This window comes from Eleginops maclovinus, chromosome 17 (genome assembly GCF_036324505.1).
Source record: "Eleginops maclovinus isolate JMC-PN-2008 ecotype Puerto Natales chromosome 17, JC_Emac_rtc_rv5, whole genome shotgun sequence".
Classification (NCBI taxonomy): Eukaryota; Metazoa; Chordata; class Actinopteri; order Perciformes; family Eleginopidae; genus Eleginops; species Eleginops maclovinus.
In genome coordinates, this window is record NC_086365.1 from 2,277,655 (window position 1) to 2,298,013 (window position 20,359).

At 41.8% G+C, this 20,359-nt stretch overlaps 2 protein-coding genes and 6 non-coding genes across 10 annotated transcripts in view; 2 read left to right on the forward strand and 6 right to left on the reverse strand.

Annotated features, from left to right (window-relative positions):
• Window positions 1-7,007, reverse strand: part of wnt5b (wingless-type MMTV integration site family, member 5b) — an 83,417-nt gene extending 76,410 nt beyond the window's left edge. For 2 of the 3 annotated variants that reach the window (XM_063906008.1, XM_063906009.1), the window contains exon 1: window positions 6,278-7,007. In XM_063906008.1, coding sequence (XP_063762078.1) covers window positions 6,278-6,343 — 66 coding nt within the window. In that variant the 5' untranslated portion in view covers window positions 6,344-7,007. Of the gene's footprint in view, window positions 1-5,109; window positions 5,146-6,277 lie in introns of those variants that run through there. The other variant, XM_063906010.1, reaches the window with a different exon arrangement.
• Window positions 2,291-2,400, forward strand: trnal-caa (transfer RNA leucine (anticodon CAA)). The gene is made up of 2 exons: window positions 2,291-2,328; window positions 2,355-2,400. It is a non-coding gene; the product is annotated as a tRNA-Leu (tRNA).
• Window positions 7,008-7,046: 39 nt separating the features above from the next.
• Window positions 7,047-7,157, reverse strand: trnal-caa (transfer RNA leucine (anticodon CAA)). Its single transcript has 2 exons — window positions 7,120-7,157; window positions 7,047-7,092 (listed from the first exon to the last, which is right to left on the reverse strand). It is a non-coding gene; the product is annotated as a tRNA-Leu (tRNA).
• A 2,352-nt stretch (window positions 7,158-9,509) lies between these two features.
• On the reverse strand, window positions 9,510-9,620 carry trnal-caa (transfer RNA leucine (anticodon CAA)). Its single transcript has 2 exons — window positions 9,583-9,620; window positions 9,510-9,555 (listed from the first exon to the last, which is right to left on the reverse strand). It is a non-coding gene; the product is annotated as a tRNA-Leu (tRNA).
• Window positions 9,621-10,246: 626 nt separating this feature from the next.
• On the forward strand, window positions 10,247-12,116 carry LOC134878902 (putative nuclease HARBI1). The gene is made up of 4 exons (XM_063905077.1): window positions 10,247-11,083; window positions 11,168-11,283; window positions 11,479-11,590; window positions 11,689-12,116. Exons 1-4 carry the CDS (start codon window positions 10,654-10,656, stop codon window positions 12,063-12,065), a joined length of 1,035 nt encoding a protein of 344 aa, XP_063761147.1. The 5' UTR covers window positions 10,247-10,653; the 3' UTR covers window positions 12,066-12,116.
• Window positions 12,117-16,196: 4,080 nt separating this feature from the next.
• On the reverse strand, window positions 16,197-16,307 carry trnal-caa (transfer RNA leucine (anticodon CAA)). Its single transcript has 2 exons — window positions 16,270-16,307; window positions 16,197-16,242 (listed from the first exon to the last, which is right to left on the reverse strand). It is a non-coding gene; the product is annotated as a tRNA-Leu (tRNA).
• Window positions 16,308-17,002: 695 nt separating this feature from the next.
• trnal-caa (transfer RNA leucine (anticodon CAA)) lies at window positions 17,003-17,112 on the reverse strand. Its single transcript has 2 exons — window positions 17,075-17,112; window positions 17,003-17,048 (listed from the first exon to the last, which is right to left on the reverse strand). It is a non-coding gene; the product is annotated as a tRNA-Leu (tRNA).
• Window positions 17,113-17,390: 278 nt separating this feature from the next.
• Window positions 17,391-17,500, reverse strand: trnal-caa (transfer RNA leucine (anticodon CAA)). The gene is made up of 2 exons: window positions 17,463-17,500; window positions 17,391-17,436 (listed from the first exon to the last, which is right to left on the reverse strand). It is a non-coding gene; the product is annotated as a tRNA-Leu (tRNA).
• Between the last annotated feature and the right edge of the window lie 2,859 nt (window positions 17,501-20,359).

Here is a 20,359-nt window from a genome sequence, read left to right on the forward strand (position 1 = left end):
AGGCAAGAACAGGAAACTTGGAGGAAAAAAAAAGACTAACTCAACAATGTAGTGATATATATTCCTGCATTCACTCCCGTCCAACCGAAATATTTCTTCAACCGAAAAATACAAATGAGGTGTAAAGACAGAGAGAGACAGACGGAAGGAGAAAAAGAGCAGGAGGAGAAAAGGCTTATTGTGAGCACATGCTAAATAATATTCTGGCCCCCATCTGTGTGTTCATATATGGACTACAGTTTGTGTGTGTGTGAGTGTTAAGACAGCCTTCCTACCCGGCGCAGGTGTGCTGTTGATAGTTTTATCAGCGCTGGATCGGGGTTACTGAGAGGAGAAGAGTAGGAGAGGAAAAGGGAGAGCAGAGGAGAGAGAAAGGAAGCTTCTGTAAGGATTTTGCTGCTTATATGGGCTTTTGCCTTCAGTTCTCCTACACCACAGAGCGGAGTCAGAAGACTGAATGCACACTCTCCACATTATGTTACCACATCAATGTTTCCTCCCAGTAGTTCTCCCTACCTTTCTTCAACCTTGTGTGATAATGTTGGTGCAAATCTTGGGGAAAAAAATGTTGCTTAATAATTCACATGACTAGATTTTTATCGCAGAACACGTGCAGTCAGATCTCTGAGTTTACAGGGCTGGATAAAGTACTCAGATCTTGTACTGTATCTAAGTAAAAGTAGAAATGATATGGCCCTAAAATACTCCATTAAGTAAAATAACAAAAGCATTCAATTCAAAATATAATTAAAGCACAAAAAGTAAAAGCATTCATTCTGCACTATGGTCCATTTCAGTAAAAGTACAAATCAACTTGAATGTAGAACTAAATGCACTTGAATGTTTCTTTCGAAATAAAAAAATAAATATATTATACTATCATGTTTTTTATGACTTATACATTTTAATCTTTGTCAATGTAATGTAATTGAGTAAATGTACTTAGTTACATTTCACCACTGCAAGTTTCTCGAAGTCGGAGCCTGATTTCACAACACAATGTTAATAATGTAAGTTGTGTAAAATGCTCTTCCTATGTGAAAATGGTAAAACTGTTTATGTTGTAATTCCTATTTTTAGTTGTAGGCAATTTATTATTGTCAATATTGTGTTGGAATAGTGGATATAATGTACATAAACATCAGTGGTGAGCCTCTAACACACAGCGCTCAGTAACTCTGGCTCCTCTGGTGGGATGTGGTGTGGCTGTTTGGTACCAGCCTGCCGGATTCATAAAACAGTGTCAGGCTCTATAAAGTGTCCAATAAACCACTTTTACTATTAGTGTAGGACACTGCTAGCACACAGCTGGTGACCACTGACCATACACACACACACACACACACACACACACACACACACACACACACACACACACACACACACACACACACACACACACACACACACACACACACACACACACACACACACACACACACGAACAGTCACATACTTCCTGGTCAGACACATTTTGAACACGGCTGGAATCAGGAACTCTGCCAAACTCTAACCCCATGTCACCCCACCCAGCCGCCCTGATGACATCACTGCATAGCCCTGAACCGCCGGGCCAGGAAGGTCACACAGACACACACACACACACACACACACACACACACACACACACACACACACACACACACACACACACACACACACACACACACACACACACACACACACACACACACACACACACACACACACACACAACACACACACACACACAAACATAAATAAATACGTCCAATACATATCAAATACATTTATGATTGTTGACTACAAGGTAAAAGTGTAAGACTGACTCCAACTGACTTTCCAGACTCCAATTTCCCAAATTGGGATCAATAAAGTAATTCTATTCTATTTTATTCAAAGGTAAGATCAATTAGCTTATTGCACAAGTCAGCTGGAAAATAAAACCAGGACATCTGTTCATGTTGTTGAGAAATTCACATACAGAATTTAATTAGAAAACTCCAGCAATACAACCCTCCACCCTGTGAAGTGTTTTCAGCCCATTAGAGTGAACTCAGCTACGAAATATGACCTTTTTTCCAACAATTAAATCCTGGCTAGCTCAGTCGGTAAAGCAGGAGACTCTTAATCTCAGGGTGGTGGGTTCGAGCCCCACGGCCCAACAGACCCTGGATATCTCTGAGTTATCTGACTAACCCTAATAAATGAGATCCTCCATACCTGGAAAAGCGATCAGAAATCACAACATTATACTTTGTGTCGTGTTTTATATCTGTTTGTGAAGTCCAGAGCAAACTGTCAAATGTGTGTCAGGATGGCCGAGCTGTCTAAGGCACCAGACTCAAGGATGACTCCATCCTGAGCAAAGGGATTTCTGGTCTCCAAATGGAGGCGTGGGTTCAAATCCCACTCCTGACAGAGTTTTTACCCCTGTGGCTTGATGAAGATACAGAAATGTGTTGATGTGGGAGCTTATCATTGAGCTGATGGGTCTTCCTTTAAGTAATGATTTCCCTTTCTACTATGCAGTTATATAGTAAAGAGAATTACTTTTAAAGAGGCCCTATTCTGCTTTATGGGTCTCTCTTTCCCTGCAAAGTGTTCTTTAAGTTTTAGTGCATGTAAAGGGTCTGCAAAGGCAAAAATCCCAGTGTTCACTCCAGAGATAGTTTCTGGTTCTGGTTTCAGACAGAGGGTGAAAAGAGGTGCTGCAACACAGCGAAGTGAGAAAAATAAAGAACTTTTTTAACATTAAAGCCTGGAGACATGTCCCAGTCCAGGCACTACATACTGATATGAACCTGGAAACGAGCAGGATAGGACCTCTTGAACATACTATGATATAATAAAGCACCAAATGCTCACAGTGTGGATGCTGGAACCAACTAATATCTGCAGAAAATTCACTTTAGTCTTTCTTTTTTCAATTCAACGCCATAATCCTACCTAGACACTAAACTGACTCCACAAAACACACGCACGCACACACACAGACACACAGACACACACACACAGACACACACAGACACACACACACACACACACACACACACACACACACACACACACACACACACACACACACACACACACACACACACACACACACACACACACACACCAGGAGTTAAGGGGTTAAGCCGGCCACTGTCATACACTGTCCTCAGAGGAATTCCCAGGATTCAAGTCAACCAATCAGAGCACAGCGTTTATAATACTGGCCCTTCAGCTGAAGAGGCCATCCTCTTCACATGGACCACCGTCTGTGTGTGTCCAAGTTAGTCATTAGTGCTCCCAGTGGGCTCATATACATTTATGCAAAGAATTGCCTACAATATTTTTGGAAATACTTAGATGTCAACTTAAATAATAGATCATTATAATATAATAGTAACTTTCAATTGTACTGTGTCTGAATGTAGACACACACACACACACACACACACACACACACACACACACACACACACACACACACACACACACACACACACACACACACACACACACACACACACTCCCATTCCCTAATCACCTAATCCCAAGGGACAAGACACTAAAGAAGCACTTCATAGTTTGGTTAAAGAAACAGTATTTTTCCACAGTTAAAGGACTATTTCTCTGTTTAAAATAACTTCTCAAATACCATAATATAAGCCAGAGGTATTCATATGTTTATCTTACAGGTTTAAAGAGCAATATAAGCCCCAAACCATTTAAGTGAAAATATCAAGTCACACGCTTTTCATGCTCACACACAATGTCAAACCATCAACTAAATCTGACATTCTGACAAACAAATTAAACATGATACAGGGCTGACAGAAAGTAAGGAAAGACCGGAAAAGTGAACAAAGAAGGGCAGAAATGGAAGAGCAAATTGATGTCATGACTGAAACAGCAGGAGGGAGGGAGAGAAAGACCAGAGGTAGACAGACAGGGAGGAGGAAGAGAGATTATCTCTCTCTAATGGCCAACATGTTGACAGCTACACTTTTCACCACCTTAATCTACACATCTAACATTACTATCTAGCTATCTGCCCTCCCAATACACACACACACACACACGCACACACACACACACACACACGTACGCTCTTCCTGCGGGGTTTATCAGCCCAGCTGTCAGTCCGCTCTGCAGCTCAGGTGGGTTTCAGACTTTAAAACCATGAAAAAGTGAACCGGAGACGTCACCACCGGAGACGACCTCCACTCTCCCTCAGAATCTGATAGGCTGCTCTCACATGTGCTAACAGACATCTCTTTGCTGTGTCTGCCTTTTAAAAACAGGGAAATGTGGGGAAAGATGTTGGATGAAGTTTATTAAACAGGTTTGATAATGTATAATGATGAATCAAGCGTTATGTTATTAATACATCTGCTTTATATGAATGTATTAGCCTCTTGTCAGTCTCTAAAATATTGCTTTTTATGATAACACTGAAAAGAGTGGGCTAAATGTGTTCAAACACTGGCTATAGCCTAGATCTAGCCAAGGCCAAAGGTCACTCACTATAAAGACTCATTAAGTTAAAGTGATGTGTAGATGTCTCGATGTCAAACAGGAGAAAACGCACACACGCTCCTACATAAAAATACCCCCCATAATAAACAAACACAGCCAATACATATATTACTATCAAGTAGTCCCAGCTTTTTGATAGTTGCTACTTTAAATACATTTGAATACTTGTATTTGTCATGATGACATTTACAGAGCACTCAGATACATCCTGTCAATAACAAACGTTTTAGTTATGGCGAAAACAAACAACACTAAAGTTGAGTAACTACTTTTCCCTGAAAACATTTTAATCTCATCTTGTATTTCTTGCTGTTTGCAAATGTCTTTACAATACACCACTTTGGAGTCACAAAGTGCTAAATGTTGCAAAGCTGACCTCTGACCTCAAATTTCACAAGCAACCTACAGACCAATAAACTCACATGTAGTGTTCAAAATTGTAAACCTAATTTAGGTATCACAATATGCAAGAGTTGCAACCTGATTGTTTTATCTAAATATCAAATGCAATGCAAATAAATACAAGAGAAAATAAATATCAATTAGATGGTTTTAATTTTAAGAACAATATGACTTTAGGGTTAGGCTTTTTTTATTTACCTGTAAGGGAACCCAGTGACCTTTTTTTGTATCCTGATTATTCCGTAAGTATTTCGTTACTCCCCAAGCCTTCACTAATAATGTTGAGTTTCCTCCTCCTTGTGTTGATAATACAGGTAAACATTGAACTGAACTTGGTCCTCCCAAAGTGAGATGTGTGTCAGTGTGCAGTTTGATGCCATACAGCCTCTGGCCCGGAACAGCCTCTCCATACTGAGAGAAACATTTGTGCAACATTTCGACCAAAAATAGTCCTGGTCTCCACCGCAGAGCGAGAGGGCTGCCTTCATTTAAGCAGATCTCACACACACACACACACACACACACACACACACACACACACACACACACACACACACACACACACACACACACACACACACACACACACACACACACACACACACATTGCATTTCACCACTGTCATATGTGAGCCAAAGTCATGAAATAAGCCCATTCTGTAAGTAGACTGTGACAACGGAAACATTGTGGGGACAAACCGTCTACAAGTTCAAATGGAGCAGAGTGAGTCCTCAGCTCAGTGGAACTTTTTTTTTCAAACCATGAATCCTGTTCAGAACGTGCGAAGCAACTTAAACTAATTCAACTTCAAATGCATTTATTTGAATCCAATAACAAACTTATTAATATTATATATATATTATTAACTCCATACAACTTGATGACAAAGATGAAAACAGGGCTGCCATCGCTAAGTCCATTAGTCAACTATTTGGTGCTTTGATTCAGCTAAGATTTATTTTAGTCCATTTTATAAAAAAATGCTGATTTGAACTATTTTCAAGAAACTTATTAGCACACTGTTGGTAAATTATTTAAAGTGGTGCTTTTGCAAGATTCTTTGTAGGTAAACTTTGTTTAACAGCTCTGTTGTTTACAATAACTGAGAGAAATAAGTGTTAATCGACTAAATATGTGTATAATCAAGAACAGCACCCGATTATAGAGCCCAACACTGACAGAAAATATAACAAACACACATGATAGCAGCTGAAAACTACCATAAGCTCGTAATACACGTTTGTAACATGAATCAGACCTGTTCAACTCACATACATCTCGAACTTAAGTGTCTGAGCAGTGTTTTTAAAGATGTAATGAATGTTTTTTCTTTAAACTTATATACAAATTGAAAAAATGTCCTACCTGTTCTGCTGTGCTCGACTTGCAGTTGTTGCTCAGCTCTCCTAGAAAAGTTTCCTCTCCTACCATCCGAGGTGCTCAAGTCCGAAACGAGTGCCTCTCTGTCCGGTTGGGAGACTTCAGACAGGTCGGTGTTGCTGTTGAAAGGGAAACCCCTCAGACAGATCCCAGCAGCCTGCGGCTCGCAGAGAGATACAGATGTGTCACTTCGAGGACAGAATAACTGTCCTTCACTGCTCGATCACCTTCACAGACATGCCGCACACTCCTTGACTGTACATTAATAGCAGTGTATCGCAGCCTCCCGGCGTTTTGTTGAGCTGTCAATGCCCCCAAAAATCCCAAATTAGTTTTGTAGAACTATAGAAATAAAGTCAGAAATGAATGACACGCGCTCCCCGGTGTTGATGTCTGTGCGAACAGGGTCCTCGGCAACAGGTGTCAGAAAGAAAGGGAGACATCTTCACGTGCATCACACGTTTCCAAAGATACAAAAAGGAATTTCGCACACGGAAAATGAGAAGGAGTAGGAGGGGAGGAAGAGACCGTGCTCAAGCGTCGAGAAACACGAGCGAAAAGTTTTAGACAGAGGGAGAGAGCGTGCGCGGAGTGAAACAAAAGAAAGTTAAACTGTGTCAGTGCGCGTGACGCCTCTCTGCTCTGATCTGGAAACTGCTCGCTTGCCCACAGTTGGGAGAGAGAACCGTGTCTAACACGGAAACATAAGCAACATTACCGGCCACAGGGATTAACCTCGCATGTAAAAATTGTCTGTCAGAAGTGGGATTTGAACCCACGCCTCCATTCGGAGACCAGAAGTCCCGTTTCACAGGAAGGAGTGATACCTTGAGTCTGGCGCCTTAGACCGCTCGGCCATCCTGACAGCTATGGCTCCTGGTTTCAGTCTATGTATTTATACAGTGAGAAAAGTCGAGTTAGTTATTAACCGTTTCTTCCTTTCCCTTTTTTAAGTCTCCTCTCCATAGAATTATTGACAACTCACGTTTTTATCGATTGAATTTCTCCTACAAAGATGTCTGACCTCGTTTTTTCACATTATTGGTATTTATTGGTAATACATTTATTTCAGGTGTACAATGGAATATGGAAGACGGAACATGTCATAAGTATAAATAAACAAACAAATGCATAAATAAATGTATGAATAAATACAGGGATAAATGAATACATGCAGAAATAAATAGATGAATAAATACAGGAATACATTAAAAAAATTACTTAAATAAATAAATACAATAATTAATAAATAAATATGGAACTAAATCAATTAATGTATAGATAAATAAATACAAATTGAGAATAAAACATAACACATATCTTTAATGTATTTCTCAGTTTATGTTCACTTACATTTATTTATTTCCGTGTCTGTATGCTGATGAGGTAGGAGGTCCTAACCTCAGTCTGAAGCAGGATTGGTTAATTGTTGGAGTCAGGCAGAAGCAAGCGATTCGAGTCATACGTTCATGGTCTACCATCGCTGTACACACATGGTAACTTGCCAGTTCTGGCCTCGACTGAAAGGCAGCAGGCAGACCTTCTGCAGGATGCAGCTGACCAGCTTGAACACTTTAAGTATCTTATATTTAGGTAGACCTTTACATAAGATACTTCGTTCATTTTAGCAGTGGAGCTTATAGAGTGGAAACACAGAATGAAGACTGGTGTTTACGGAAGACAGGAAATATTTACTGTGATTGGTTGTTATCGTAACTTGACAAGCCGTGCGCACTGCTGAATCCCAAAAGTGAAACGGGATACTTTCGAGTAAGGACACAACCGCAAACAACAGTGGATTTGAACACAGAAAAATGTGCCACGTGTACAGCTCCTTATGCATATTGCCCCCCGAGTATCAGGATTGTAACTTTATGTTAGCCTAAAATAAGGATAACTTATTGACATAACGGTATATCAAATTCATCACGTTTATAAGAGTAATGTTAATATATTCTAAAATAACTGAAATGTTACTCCTTGCTTGGTTTTGGCATTTCTTTTCGTAACGAAGCACAAAGTTCTGGGATTTACATTTTGAACGTGTCAGAACACCTCTTTAAGACGGCGGCGACCGAGACATCTCACAAGCCCTAAAGTATATTTACTGTAACGTTATGCTCAAAAACTGTCAAATCAGCTAACGTTAGCTAGCGAGCTAACCGCAGCTAATGTTAGCTAGGCAACAGCAACCCTGGGCTAACGTTAGTCAGTCACCTCACCAACTCACTGCTACTAGCCTAGTGTTAAAGCTGCGAATTCACGAACCTGAAACATCTTTCCGCGGTTCAGTGGTCATCAATGCTGAATCAGATGATGCTGCACTCTACCACTTTCTGTGGATGGCGGTTTAGGTTACAGCTCTTCTTGAAAAAACCTCTTATGTCCATATTCAAACCTACCGGTATGTCCTCCTAACGTTAGTAAGCTCACTGAGGTGACAGACTGATACGTACGTCAGCTACTAGAAAGCAAAGGACCTTAGAAGTGTTAGAATCTTAGAAGTAGCGCTCTAGAATCTTTGCTGGAAAGCTCGTTCACGGACATGTTAGATAGCTATTCTGCCCCAGCAATAGAACTTCTGCTCCATTGATTTGCCGGTTCAGTCAGAGAGAGAGAGGGGGGAAATGACACAAAGTTGACGATAACCTTCATTTAAAAACCTAAAAAAACATTCGGGGCTTGGGCCCCAGAAGCCACCCCCCGCCCCGCCCCGCCCCTGCTAAACAGTATCGTTCCTGTACACACATCAGCGTGGTGAGCCAGGCAGACGTAGTAGACCGCAATCCTCCAGATATGGTCACACTCCTCCACCCAATCCTGCTTCAGACTGAGGTTAGGACCACATACCTCTTTAGCATAAAGACACAGAAATAAATGAATAAATGTAAGTGAACATAAATATAGAAATACATTCACTATATTCTATATTATAGTGTGTTCTGTTTATTCTCAACTTTTATGTATTTATTCATTCATTTCCATTTTTATTCATTCTTGTGTTTATTTATTCCTGCATTTATTTCAGAATATTATTCTTTAATTCCTGTATTATTTCTGTATTTATTTCCACACATATTTATTTCTGTATTTATTCACATATTTATGCAGTAAATCCTCCATATTTACTAGCGGCTGAATTAGTGAATCCGCAGGTTGACATACTATATATATAATATGCATATATATATTCACGAACAAATGCTGTTTAAAACAATGTCAGAAGTGGGATTTGAACCCACGCCTCCATTCGGAGACCAGAAATCCCGTTTCACAGGAAGGAGTGATACCTTGAGTCTGGCGCCTTAGACCGCTCGGCCATCCTGACATCTGTGTGTCGTCTTAGTTATTAAAAGTTTGACACGTTCCCTTTTTCATATATATCTTCTGTCCACATACTTATTGACAACTCACATGTTTGTGTTTTAATTGCCTTTAATTTCACCTACAAAGATGTCCGACCTCGTTTTTGACATGCACTGCTTATTTGCAATAGATTTATTTCAGGTGTACAATGGAATATGGAGGACAGAATATGACATAAATATACATAAATAATCAAACAAATGCATAAATAAATACAGGAATGAATGAATACATGCAGAAATAAATAGATTAATACAGAAATACTTAAATAAATAATACTGAAATAGATAAATACAGGAATAAATAAATAAATATGGAAATAAATCAATTAATGCATTGATAAATAAAGACAAATTGAGAATAAAACAGAAAACACATCTTTAACGTATTTCTCAGTTTATGTTCACTTACATTTATTTAATTCTGTGTCTGTATGCTGATGAGGTAGGAGGTCCTAACCTCAGTCTGAAGCAGGATTGGTTAATTGTCGGAGCCAGTCAGTTCAACAGACCCTGGATATCTTGCTTAACTAACACTAACAAACGAGGGGCCTGTACTACGAAGCTGGTTTTCTGGCTTACCGGGGTAACTTCGAGAGTAACTTGGTCACGTGCAGCGTATGTTGCTGGTTAACCCATACTACGAAAGTTGGATATGTTAAAACCGAGGTATGCTGCCATGGCAACATACGTAGGATCCCAAAACTGGTCTTCCCAGTTTTAGTTCTTGGTTAACCCTAGCAGCCTGTACTACGAAGCTGGTTTTCTGGCTTACCGGGGTAACTTCGAGAGTAACTTGGTCACGTGCAGCGTATGTTGCTGGTTAACCCATACTACGAAAGTTGGATATGTTAAAACCGAGGTATGCTGCCATGGCAATATACGTAGGATCCCAAAACTGGTCTTCCCAGTTTTAGTTCTTGGTTAACCCTAGGTTTCCGATTAACCACACCCTATTTAGACACCACTCCTCCACCGACATGTCCCCTAAAGACAATGCCAGCATACCTGGACGATCCGTACGATATAGGCGCGCAGATTGTGAGGGGCTCTCTTCGGAGGGCGAGGGTATTTAGAGACCGCCACAATCCGCTGGCGTACCCGGACGATGTTCTCCATGAAAGATATAGATTCTCAGCTGAGGGAATTCGTTACCTATGCCAGCTGCTCGAGGCGGACGTCTCTAATGTAACCCGCCGAAGTCAGGCCCTCACAATCGAGCAAATGTTATGTCTTTCATTGCGCTATTTCGCCAGCGGACAATATATGTATTCCATCGGTGATGCTGAAAACCTGAGTAAGAACACTGTATGCCGGGTGATACGGAAGGTGGTACTTGCTCTCACTAAACTGGTGGATGCATTTGTTGTATTCCCTGGCCATTTGCCTGCACGTCAGATAAAAGAAGGGTTCTATGCAATCGCTGGTAATATGCCACTAATCTAAAAATAGGTAATTTGCACATTTCATAATTGTGACTGGCAACTGATTTGACTAACAAAATATCTAGGTTTCCCAAGAGTAATTGGAGCCATTGATTGTACGCACATTCCTATCAGTGCACCCCTGGGAGAGCATGAGCGGGATTTTGTGAATAGAAAGTCCAAACACACCATCAATGTCCAGGTAATACACAAGACTAACAGATTAACAGTAGGCGTACATTGTACAGTCCACGATTCATTGGAATAGGTAATGTCAACCTGTCAATTCCTGTTGTCATGTAGAATGATTTCCTGTCCTCTGCATGGGGTGGTGTCATTTACATGCGCAACAGCATGCCTCACCTGTTATGTTCCTTACCTGTGCACATATTCTTAGATGACATGCGATCACCACTATATGATCACAAGCCTGGATGCAAGGTGGCCAGGGTCAGTCCATGACTCCCGTATATTCAGAGAATCATCACTGTCTGACAGATTCCACCAAGGTAAAAGTCCTATATCGATTTACCTGAAGTAATATGCTTTAATAGTGAACATGAAATCAGTGTGACAGTTGTTTAATTTTTCCTCCATTTCATCTAAGGGCAATTTGATGGAATCCTGCTGGGGGACCGTGGCTACGCATGCATGAAGTTCCTCATCACACCATTTCCTGATCCACAAACAAGGCAACAGAGATCATTTAATCATGCACACAGTGTCACTAGGGCCAGGATCGAAATGACATTTGGCATATTGAAGGCCCGATTCGCCTGCCTGAAGGTCCTTCGGGTCAAGCCAGACAGGGCCTGCCAAACCATAGCAGCATGTGTGGTTCTTCAGAATGTCGCCACAATAAGGAAGGAAAGAGTGCCCCCTCATGATCCTCCCCCACCCCCTGATATTACTGATCCAATCACCCTGGATCATCCAACAGGCCGTGCTGTCAGGGATGCCATTACCAACCAGTTTTTCCAATGAATTGTACACACCACAAATTAAATGCACAAAAATAAAGACATGTCACACCAATCTCTGATATTATTCATTTATTAGATGACTCTCTTTCCTGCAAGAAGAAAAGGTGACGAAAAGCCAGATCAATGACACACATATAGGGTGTGGGTAGCCTATATATTAATGGAGTGATAAGACAATACCTTCTTCTCATGTTCCAGCTTTTCAATTTCTAATTCCAGCTTTCTGATCTCCAGCCTCTTCTTTGTGCGGTCCAGCTCCAGCACCTTCTTGTATAAACTGCGGACATTGTCCACTGTGGCCTACACAACCCCCACCCCATGTTGTACACATTAGCCTAGTATGCATTATATTCAGTAATTAAACAAGGAAGGAGAAACTGTACTTTGTCTGACTGTGAGGTCCCTGGGAGGGAGGCTTCAGGAGGGGAAAGCTCCTCCAAGTCCTCCTAACACACACACACACACACACATTGCATTAATGACACAGGTCACTTGATTCAGACAGTACTGACAAATGATGCTCACCCTCCTAGGACATTAATGTGGCATATAGTAGCAGTAAAGTGTTTTAACCTGCATGTGTGTGTCGGAGGGGGCTGTGAGGGTCTCGTCATCATCATCATCATCATCCTGAAAAGATTCAGAATTTTACGCTGCACCCATACTTTAGGGGTGACATAGCCTAATTTACATGTCATGGATGTTATCCATTTGAATTACCTGTGTCAGAGGATGAATGCATCCTGGTGGCTGCAGGGTTGTGATGTTTCCACCCTCGACTGCATGCAACAGAAGACACATGTTACTGATGATTCAGGGGAAGAAAGCCAAAATACTCTAACATGAAGAACGATGAATGCCATACATTACCTTGCACATAGAGGGTGGACATTTCAGCTGCCCCAGGGTTAGACTGTACCCCTGCCACCCCATCCATCATCACCCTGCCACTGTTGTTGGCTAGGGCCAACTCTTCAGCAAGAGTAAAGGAGTCTGGTGCCCTCCCTCCTCCTGTGCGCCTTATTTCTACCTTCTTCTTGTTGGCTGTTAAAGACAGACACATTTAGCTCTCTCTGACAAGACACACACACACACACACACACACACACACACACACACACACACACACACACACACACACACACACACACACACACACACACACATTCTTACTTACCATTCTGAATGATGTTTTTGTACTTCATCTTCACCTGCTGCCAGGTCCGTTTGGGCGCTGCTGGTACCTCTGGAAGTATTTAAGGGACATACACAGAATTAGTGAAGGGGACTAAACATTCAGTTGTCCTGCTTCATTTGTGGTTGCACATACGATACAGTAACGTTCCGACTGTTATTGTACATCGTCCTGACATACTGTATTCAGGTTGGGATTATTTTAACGGACATATAGAAGTAAAGAAATAGGCCTACTTACGAATTTACGCGGTCTGTAATTTGCTGCCAACACCCCAGTCGCGCCTTGTTTGCTGCCGCGGTGTTGGATTTAGCAGCCAGGGTCGGTTTATACTCTTCATAACTCCTCATTATGATCTCGCATTCCTCTTCTGTGAAATAGGGAGAGCACGCCATGATCGAGAGTGTTTTTTGCGCTGGTACCACCCCTTTTATGTGAACGCGCAGTAACTCTGGTTCAGTGAACACAGGTTCAGCTGATCAACTTCATAATCAGCGTCGTAGTACCGTTTAAGACCAATCAAGATGTCCAGGTTTAGTCAACCCCGGGTTACCGCGGAAACCCTGAGTTAGTTCTAAGTAGGTTGAACTCCGTTCGTAGTACAGGCCCGAGGTCTTGCTCAACGGTCCTACGACGCTGGTTATCAACTCGATATGTCACATGAAAGGGGCGGGGTTAGCAACATTTAACCAATCACAAACCTGGAAATGCGATCTGACGTCGCATCTTCATACTTCATGTCGTATTTTAAATCTGTTTGTCAAGTCCAAAGCACACTGTAGGACGTGTGTCAGGATGGCCGAGCGATCTAAGGCGACAGACTCAAGGATTGACTCCTTCCTGATCAAAGGGACTTCTGGTCTCAACATGGAGGCTTTGGTTCAAATCCCACTTCTGACCTGGTTTTCAACAGCTCTGTGGATATATATATATATATATATCAGTGGCGGGCCGTGCATTTCACACCTAGGCCTTCAGTGATATCCTACACAGTCCTACCTGAATTAACTTGAATTTGAACGTCATGGCTCTAGAAACTATACATTTAGACACAGTGCCGCTGCTAGCCATTTTGGTGCCCTAAGCATAATTCCTTCATGATGCCCTCCCCCCCCCCCCCCCCCCCCCCCCCCAATAAAAAAACATTATGAGTTGTGATGAGTGAGTGGGGAGGGGAGGGGGGAGGGGAGAGTAGTATGCCTAAAAAGTGCCTCATATTTCTATAGTCTACTGAAATAATTTCGGCCTTATAATTATTATGACGATTTTTCATTAGGCTATTTTTGGTGGTGCCCCCTCGACACTTGGTGCCCTACGCACAGCGCGTAATGCGCGTTATGGGAGCGGCGGCACTGTTTAGACAGAAACGCAGTATAACCGGGCGTTGCATCACATTAACATAGTCAAGTACAACAGAGTTATATTAATATTTCTGAAGCATTTATAATCAATACATCAGCATTTACAGTTAACTTAATTAATCAGATTATCTGTCAAACCGCTCCTTGACACCTGTGTCTGTCACATAACGCAGGACAAGTGCCAGCTGTGCTACATTACCCACATCTGACGTCTCGTCCACCATAACAGCGACAAAGGGTGCTTTTTGAATCTTCATTTTGATCTCTTCTCCCATCACTTCAGCAATAGCATAAATCAGGTCGTTTTGTATTTTGCCTGACGTCCCAGTAAACATGTTGTTTGTGTACAGGTGGTAATGCAAATCTGTGTTGTTCTCAGCAAGAAAAGAAAGAAGCTCCACGTAGTTTCCTCTGTTTCTGGACTCGGCGCTTTCATCGTGTCCCATAAATGAAAGTTCCTGTTTACCGATCAGTTGCAAATACCAGGCATTCCCGGCAGTACAATTTGCAGTGCCTCTCGGAGGCTGTGAGCCAGGGGTACCGCTCGTAGTTTCCCTGCTGTGCTAGGCTCGCTAGCGTTGGAGTTGGTCGTTCCCTTTTCAAGATGTGTAGCTTTACTAGAAAAGTTCGTTTTGAAAATGGCGTTGTAATTATATCTTCGACCAAATTGATCTCTTCTCCTCCTTCAGCCATTGTGGGTTGAAAAAAATAGCTTGTAGAAATCTACACAAATCGCTCAAGTTCTAGTTCTGTTTGCTAGCTTTACCCATAGACTGTATGGCTCTGCCTACTGCCTAGCTCTGCCTCTCAATAGTGCGTATCCAATCAGAAGATGTGCACGTGCTAACGTTAGCGTACGCCTGCTAGCTGGCCCGTTGTCGCCACCTAGAAATCTGATTGGTTAACGCCACAGTTTTGTTTGCGTTCACTTTAAGCTACAGGCGCCCGCACTGTTGATTCTGAAGGCCTAAGGGCAGATTTCTTTGACCCTAGCAACACATTATGGCTGAAATATGATTGGATAAAAGCTCTAACATAAAGGCCAGCCCTCCAAATCTCGTTCTGAGGCTGGAAGCAGCGCAGCCAAGACGAACGCTATAAAATGAAGAGAATAGACTATGGGGAATAATTTAATACGTATTTGTGGAAAAAATATATCAAAATTTAATTTACATTCTGATGATGTTTAGGCCAGCAGAGAAGGCCTTGCTGGCCCTGACGGCCCACCACTGATATATATATATATATATATATATATATATATATATATATATATATATATATATATATATATATAACCTACAAGCCAAACTAAATCATGAAAATGAAAAAAAGACACATTCATTCATTTCCATATTTATTTATTCTTGTGTTTTATTCCTGTATTTATTTCTGAATATTATTCTTGTGATCCTGTATTTATTCACATATTTATTTATACTTATTAAGTCCTCCATATTTACTAGCGGCTGAAGTTGTGAATTCGCCCGTTGAAATATTTTTATTGTTTTAATGATTTAGTTTGGCTTGTAGGTTACTATATATATATTCACAAAAACAATGCTGTTTAAAACAATGTCAGAAGTGGGATTTGAACCCACGCCTCCATTCGGAGACCAGAAGTCCCGTTTCACAGGAAGGAGTCAATCCTTGAGTCTGGCGCCTTAGACCGCTCGGCCATCCTGACATCTGATGAAGTCCTTAAATAGGATCATTATGTTGGATAATCAACCCGAAGGAATAAGCTTGAAGTGTCTATCCCTCCATCCCACCCCATTTAAGGAGCTTTAAGAGGAAAACCTACAGGTTAAAATCACTGTAAGGAGAGGGATTTGAACCCACGCCTCCATGTTGAGACCAGAAGTCCCTTTGCTCAGGAAGGAGTCAATCCTTGAGTCTGGTGCCTTAGATCGCTCGGCCATCCTGACACACGTCCTACAGTGTGCTTTGGACTTGACAGACAGATATAGAATACGACATGAAGTATGAAGTTGCGATGTCAGATTGCATTTCCATGTTTGTGATTGGTCAAATGTTGCTAACTCCCCCTTTTCATGTGAACCCTGACTTGACTTATCAGATTCATAACCAGCATCATAGGACAGCTTAGCAAGATCTCGTATGTTAGGGTTAGTTAAACCAGATATGCAGGGTCTGTTGAACTGATTTTGTTGTATAGACCTTTGATCTGGATGATCTAAGATTAACACACCCTAAAACACTTACGGCCACCGTGGGGCTCAATCCCACAACCCTGAGATTAAGAGTCTCCTGCTCTACCAACTGAACTAGCCGGGCTGGCTACATACTGTAGTGGGCAGTGGCTTCGGGGCTCTCCTCTGTGGTTGAGCTCTTTTAGGGAGCAATACAAGAAAAACAGTCTGTCAGGAGTGGGATTTGAACCCACGCCTCCATGTGGAGACCAGAAGTCCCTTTGCTCAGGAAGGAGCCCACCTTGAGTCTGGCGCCTTAGACCACTCGGCCATCCTGACATGTATCAAACACTTAATTTAGACTTGACCGATGACTTGTATACAGAAATGTAAGGCAGTGACAAAGAAGAGGATGCCGTCCAAAACAAGAACAAGGCCTTCCATTCCAGCAAACAAAATGTTGTTTGAATTGATTCAGCCGATGAAAAACCTCACACATCAGAGCATTTCTGCTTCCTATTTTCTCATGGTTTTGTTCAGTGTGTGTGCAACAGAAACAAAAGGAGTGGAACTGGTATTGCTTAACAAAAGTGATGTGATCTGCAGGTAAAACAGTCTGTCAGGAGTGGGATTTGAACCCACGCCTCCATGTGGAGACCAGAAATCCCTTTGCTTAGGAAGGAGTCAACCTTGAGTCTGGCGCCTTAGACCGCTCGGCCATCCTGACTGGTCCTTTCAATAAAAGCTACATAGAAAAAGTAAATCTCTAGTATAAGAGGTGCTGCCATGTTGAATCAATGCTGGCTTTGGTTGCATTACACAGTGATTCCCCTCATTACTCACTGTGAGTCTTGATCCATCTGTCCCTATCAGCGGTTGGGTCTTAGCAGCTAGGGGAAAAGTTTTCTTTGAAAGCAATAAAAGTGAGAGGAATGCGCAGACGGAGGAGGAACCTAAGATAAGGAGACTGTCCTTAGTGGTGGTGGATGTTTGGACTGTCAGTGGCTAACAGCTTATTTTAGGAGCTCTACTCCTCGCACATTGTTTTTATTTCCTCTCAAAGGTTTTTCCTTCTGCTCACCGCCTCCTCCTCCTAGCCATCCCCCCAGTTCTTCACCTCCCTTTTCCCTCCATTCATCCCACGTACAGGTCAGTAATTCATTTACTTTACAAACCACTTATTAGAGAACATAATGTATGCAAAAAACAAACACACAAAGACCAACTAGCAACACGTGTAATGCCTTCAAACCACAACTAAATGCATTAATTATTAAGCTTTAAAACACGTGAAGTGTGTTTGAAGTTGAGCAGCTGTTTGTTTTGGTCTCCGCTCTCCCTCTCTGTTTTCTCTTTCTCTCCATCGCTCTCTCCTTCCTTTCTCTGCAGTCATGTGTGATGTGATGTGCGATGATTGAAACCACATCGACCCAAAGCCAACGCAAGCCCTCCCCACTTCCTCTGCAGTCACTCAGCGTTTTATTTCTCCTCCTGTGTCCCGGTGCTCCACTAGCAACCACCAATATCAGCAGATCTTATCATTATTAAAGGTGGGGTGTGTGTGTACCGATGGGAGAAAGGCAATTCCAAATAGGAAAAAACACTGACATTTAAAAACAATATATCATCAAATAAAGTAAGTAATAAATAACCAACCATGTTTTTTACCCTGATCAGGACGAAGTTTTCACTTGTTGGAACTTTAAGTATTGTATGCAAATTTGAAGAACACTTTTTTAGCTACTTACCTTACTAAATAGATTGTGATTATGCATTCTTTTCAATAAATATGTTGGAGATTTTGTTGAGAGCACGGGTAGTTGCATGTTTATTGATATATACAATATATCAGTTTTATAAAAATAAGATTAGTAGTTTTTCCGTAATCCTGCTGACAAACACACAAAGAAACAAACTATTAGCAGGGGTAACACACTTTGTTTTTGTTTTGTATTCAGGGGGGTTCTTACACCACCATACACCATTTGTTTCAAAGTACACTGCCCGGCCAAAAAAAGGTCACCACCTGGATTTAACTAGGCAAATAGGTAAGAGCCTCCCATTGGATAATTACTGCATGGGTGATTATGTTTCAGCTGGCAACAAGTTATTAACCCTAACTGATGCAGTGAGTAGCTTCTCATTTGTTAAACAGTCATGTGGAAAGACATATCCTGTGGTCGCAGAAAAGATGTTCATCTGTTTCAGAAGGATCAAATTATTGGCATGCATCAAGCAGAGAAAACATCTAAGGAGATTGCTGAAACTACTAACATCAGGTTAAGAACTGTCCAACACATTTTCAAAAACTGGAAGCACAGTGGGGAAACATCATCTTCCAGGAAGGAATGTGGTCGGAAAAAAATCTTGAATGATCGTGATCGGCGATCACTTAAACGTTTGGTGAAATCAAATGGTAGAAAAAACAACTGTAGAACTCACGGCTATGTGCATTTCCACACGCACAATGCAAAGGGAACTCGGGATTGGGGCTAAACAGCTGTGTAACCGTAAGAAAACCACTGAATGACCAGGTTATTCCATCAATGGATCTCTTCTTCCCTGATGGCACGGGCATGTTGACAAGATGACAATGCCAGGATCCATCGGGCTCAAATTGTGAAAGAGTGTTTCAGGGAGCATGAGACATCATTTCCACACATGGATTGGCCCCCACAGAGTCCAGACCTGAACCTGATTGAGAATCTTTGGGATGTGCTGGAGAAGACTTTGCGCAGTGGTCCGAATCTCCCGTCATCAATACGAGATCTTGGCCAAAAATGAATCCAAGACAGAAATAAATGTTGTGACGTTGCAGAAGCTTGTGGAAACGATGCCACAGAGAATGTGTGCCGTACTCAAAGCTAAAGGCGGTCCAACGAATATTAGGGTGTGACCTTTTTTTTAGCCAGGCATTGTATTTTGTATTAAGCTACTAGAAATCAAGGTGATTTAGTCTACATCTTCCACTATGAAAAATATACAATACTCATGACCTCTTCGACAGTTATTTTCAGTGTGTGAATATGTATCGGTCGTGCATTCTGAGCTGTATAAGTTACAGCCGAAGATGAAATGATGTCTGGTGCTCGGTGGGAAGTGTTTCCCCTCTTTCCTCTCTATCTCTCCCGCCCTCTTTCTATTTCTATACCTCACATAAATCAGGCAGCCATACAAGCGTATCTCTCCCTCCTCCTCTTTCTCACTCAGTCCATATCTCCTGTCTCCCTCCACTGGCTTTTATTAGGACAGAAGATGGAGAAAGCAGAGCAGACCCTTCTGCACAAACCCAGGTACCGTCACACTGAGCCAAGCACTGCCATATGAAGGCAGACAGCAGCACATATGTTACGTTAACACACCGTCAGAGAGTTCCCTCTGGGGTTTTCACTCTACTGCCTGATGATGTTTTCACTCTGCTCAAAGATACATTAAGTCAAAGGTCGGGTCAGGGTCGAGGTTCAAGGTCTATAGCTGGGCAGGTCTGTTAAACCCGGTTTTGTAGTTGAATGAACACATTACACTGATCTGCTGCCAGGGCAAGATGCAAACATTAAGGAATTGTGTGTGCACTTTGAGCCACTTT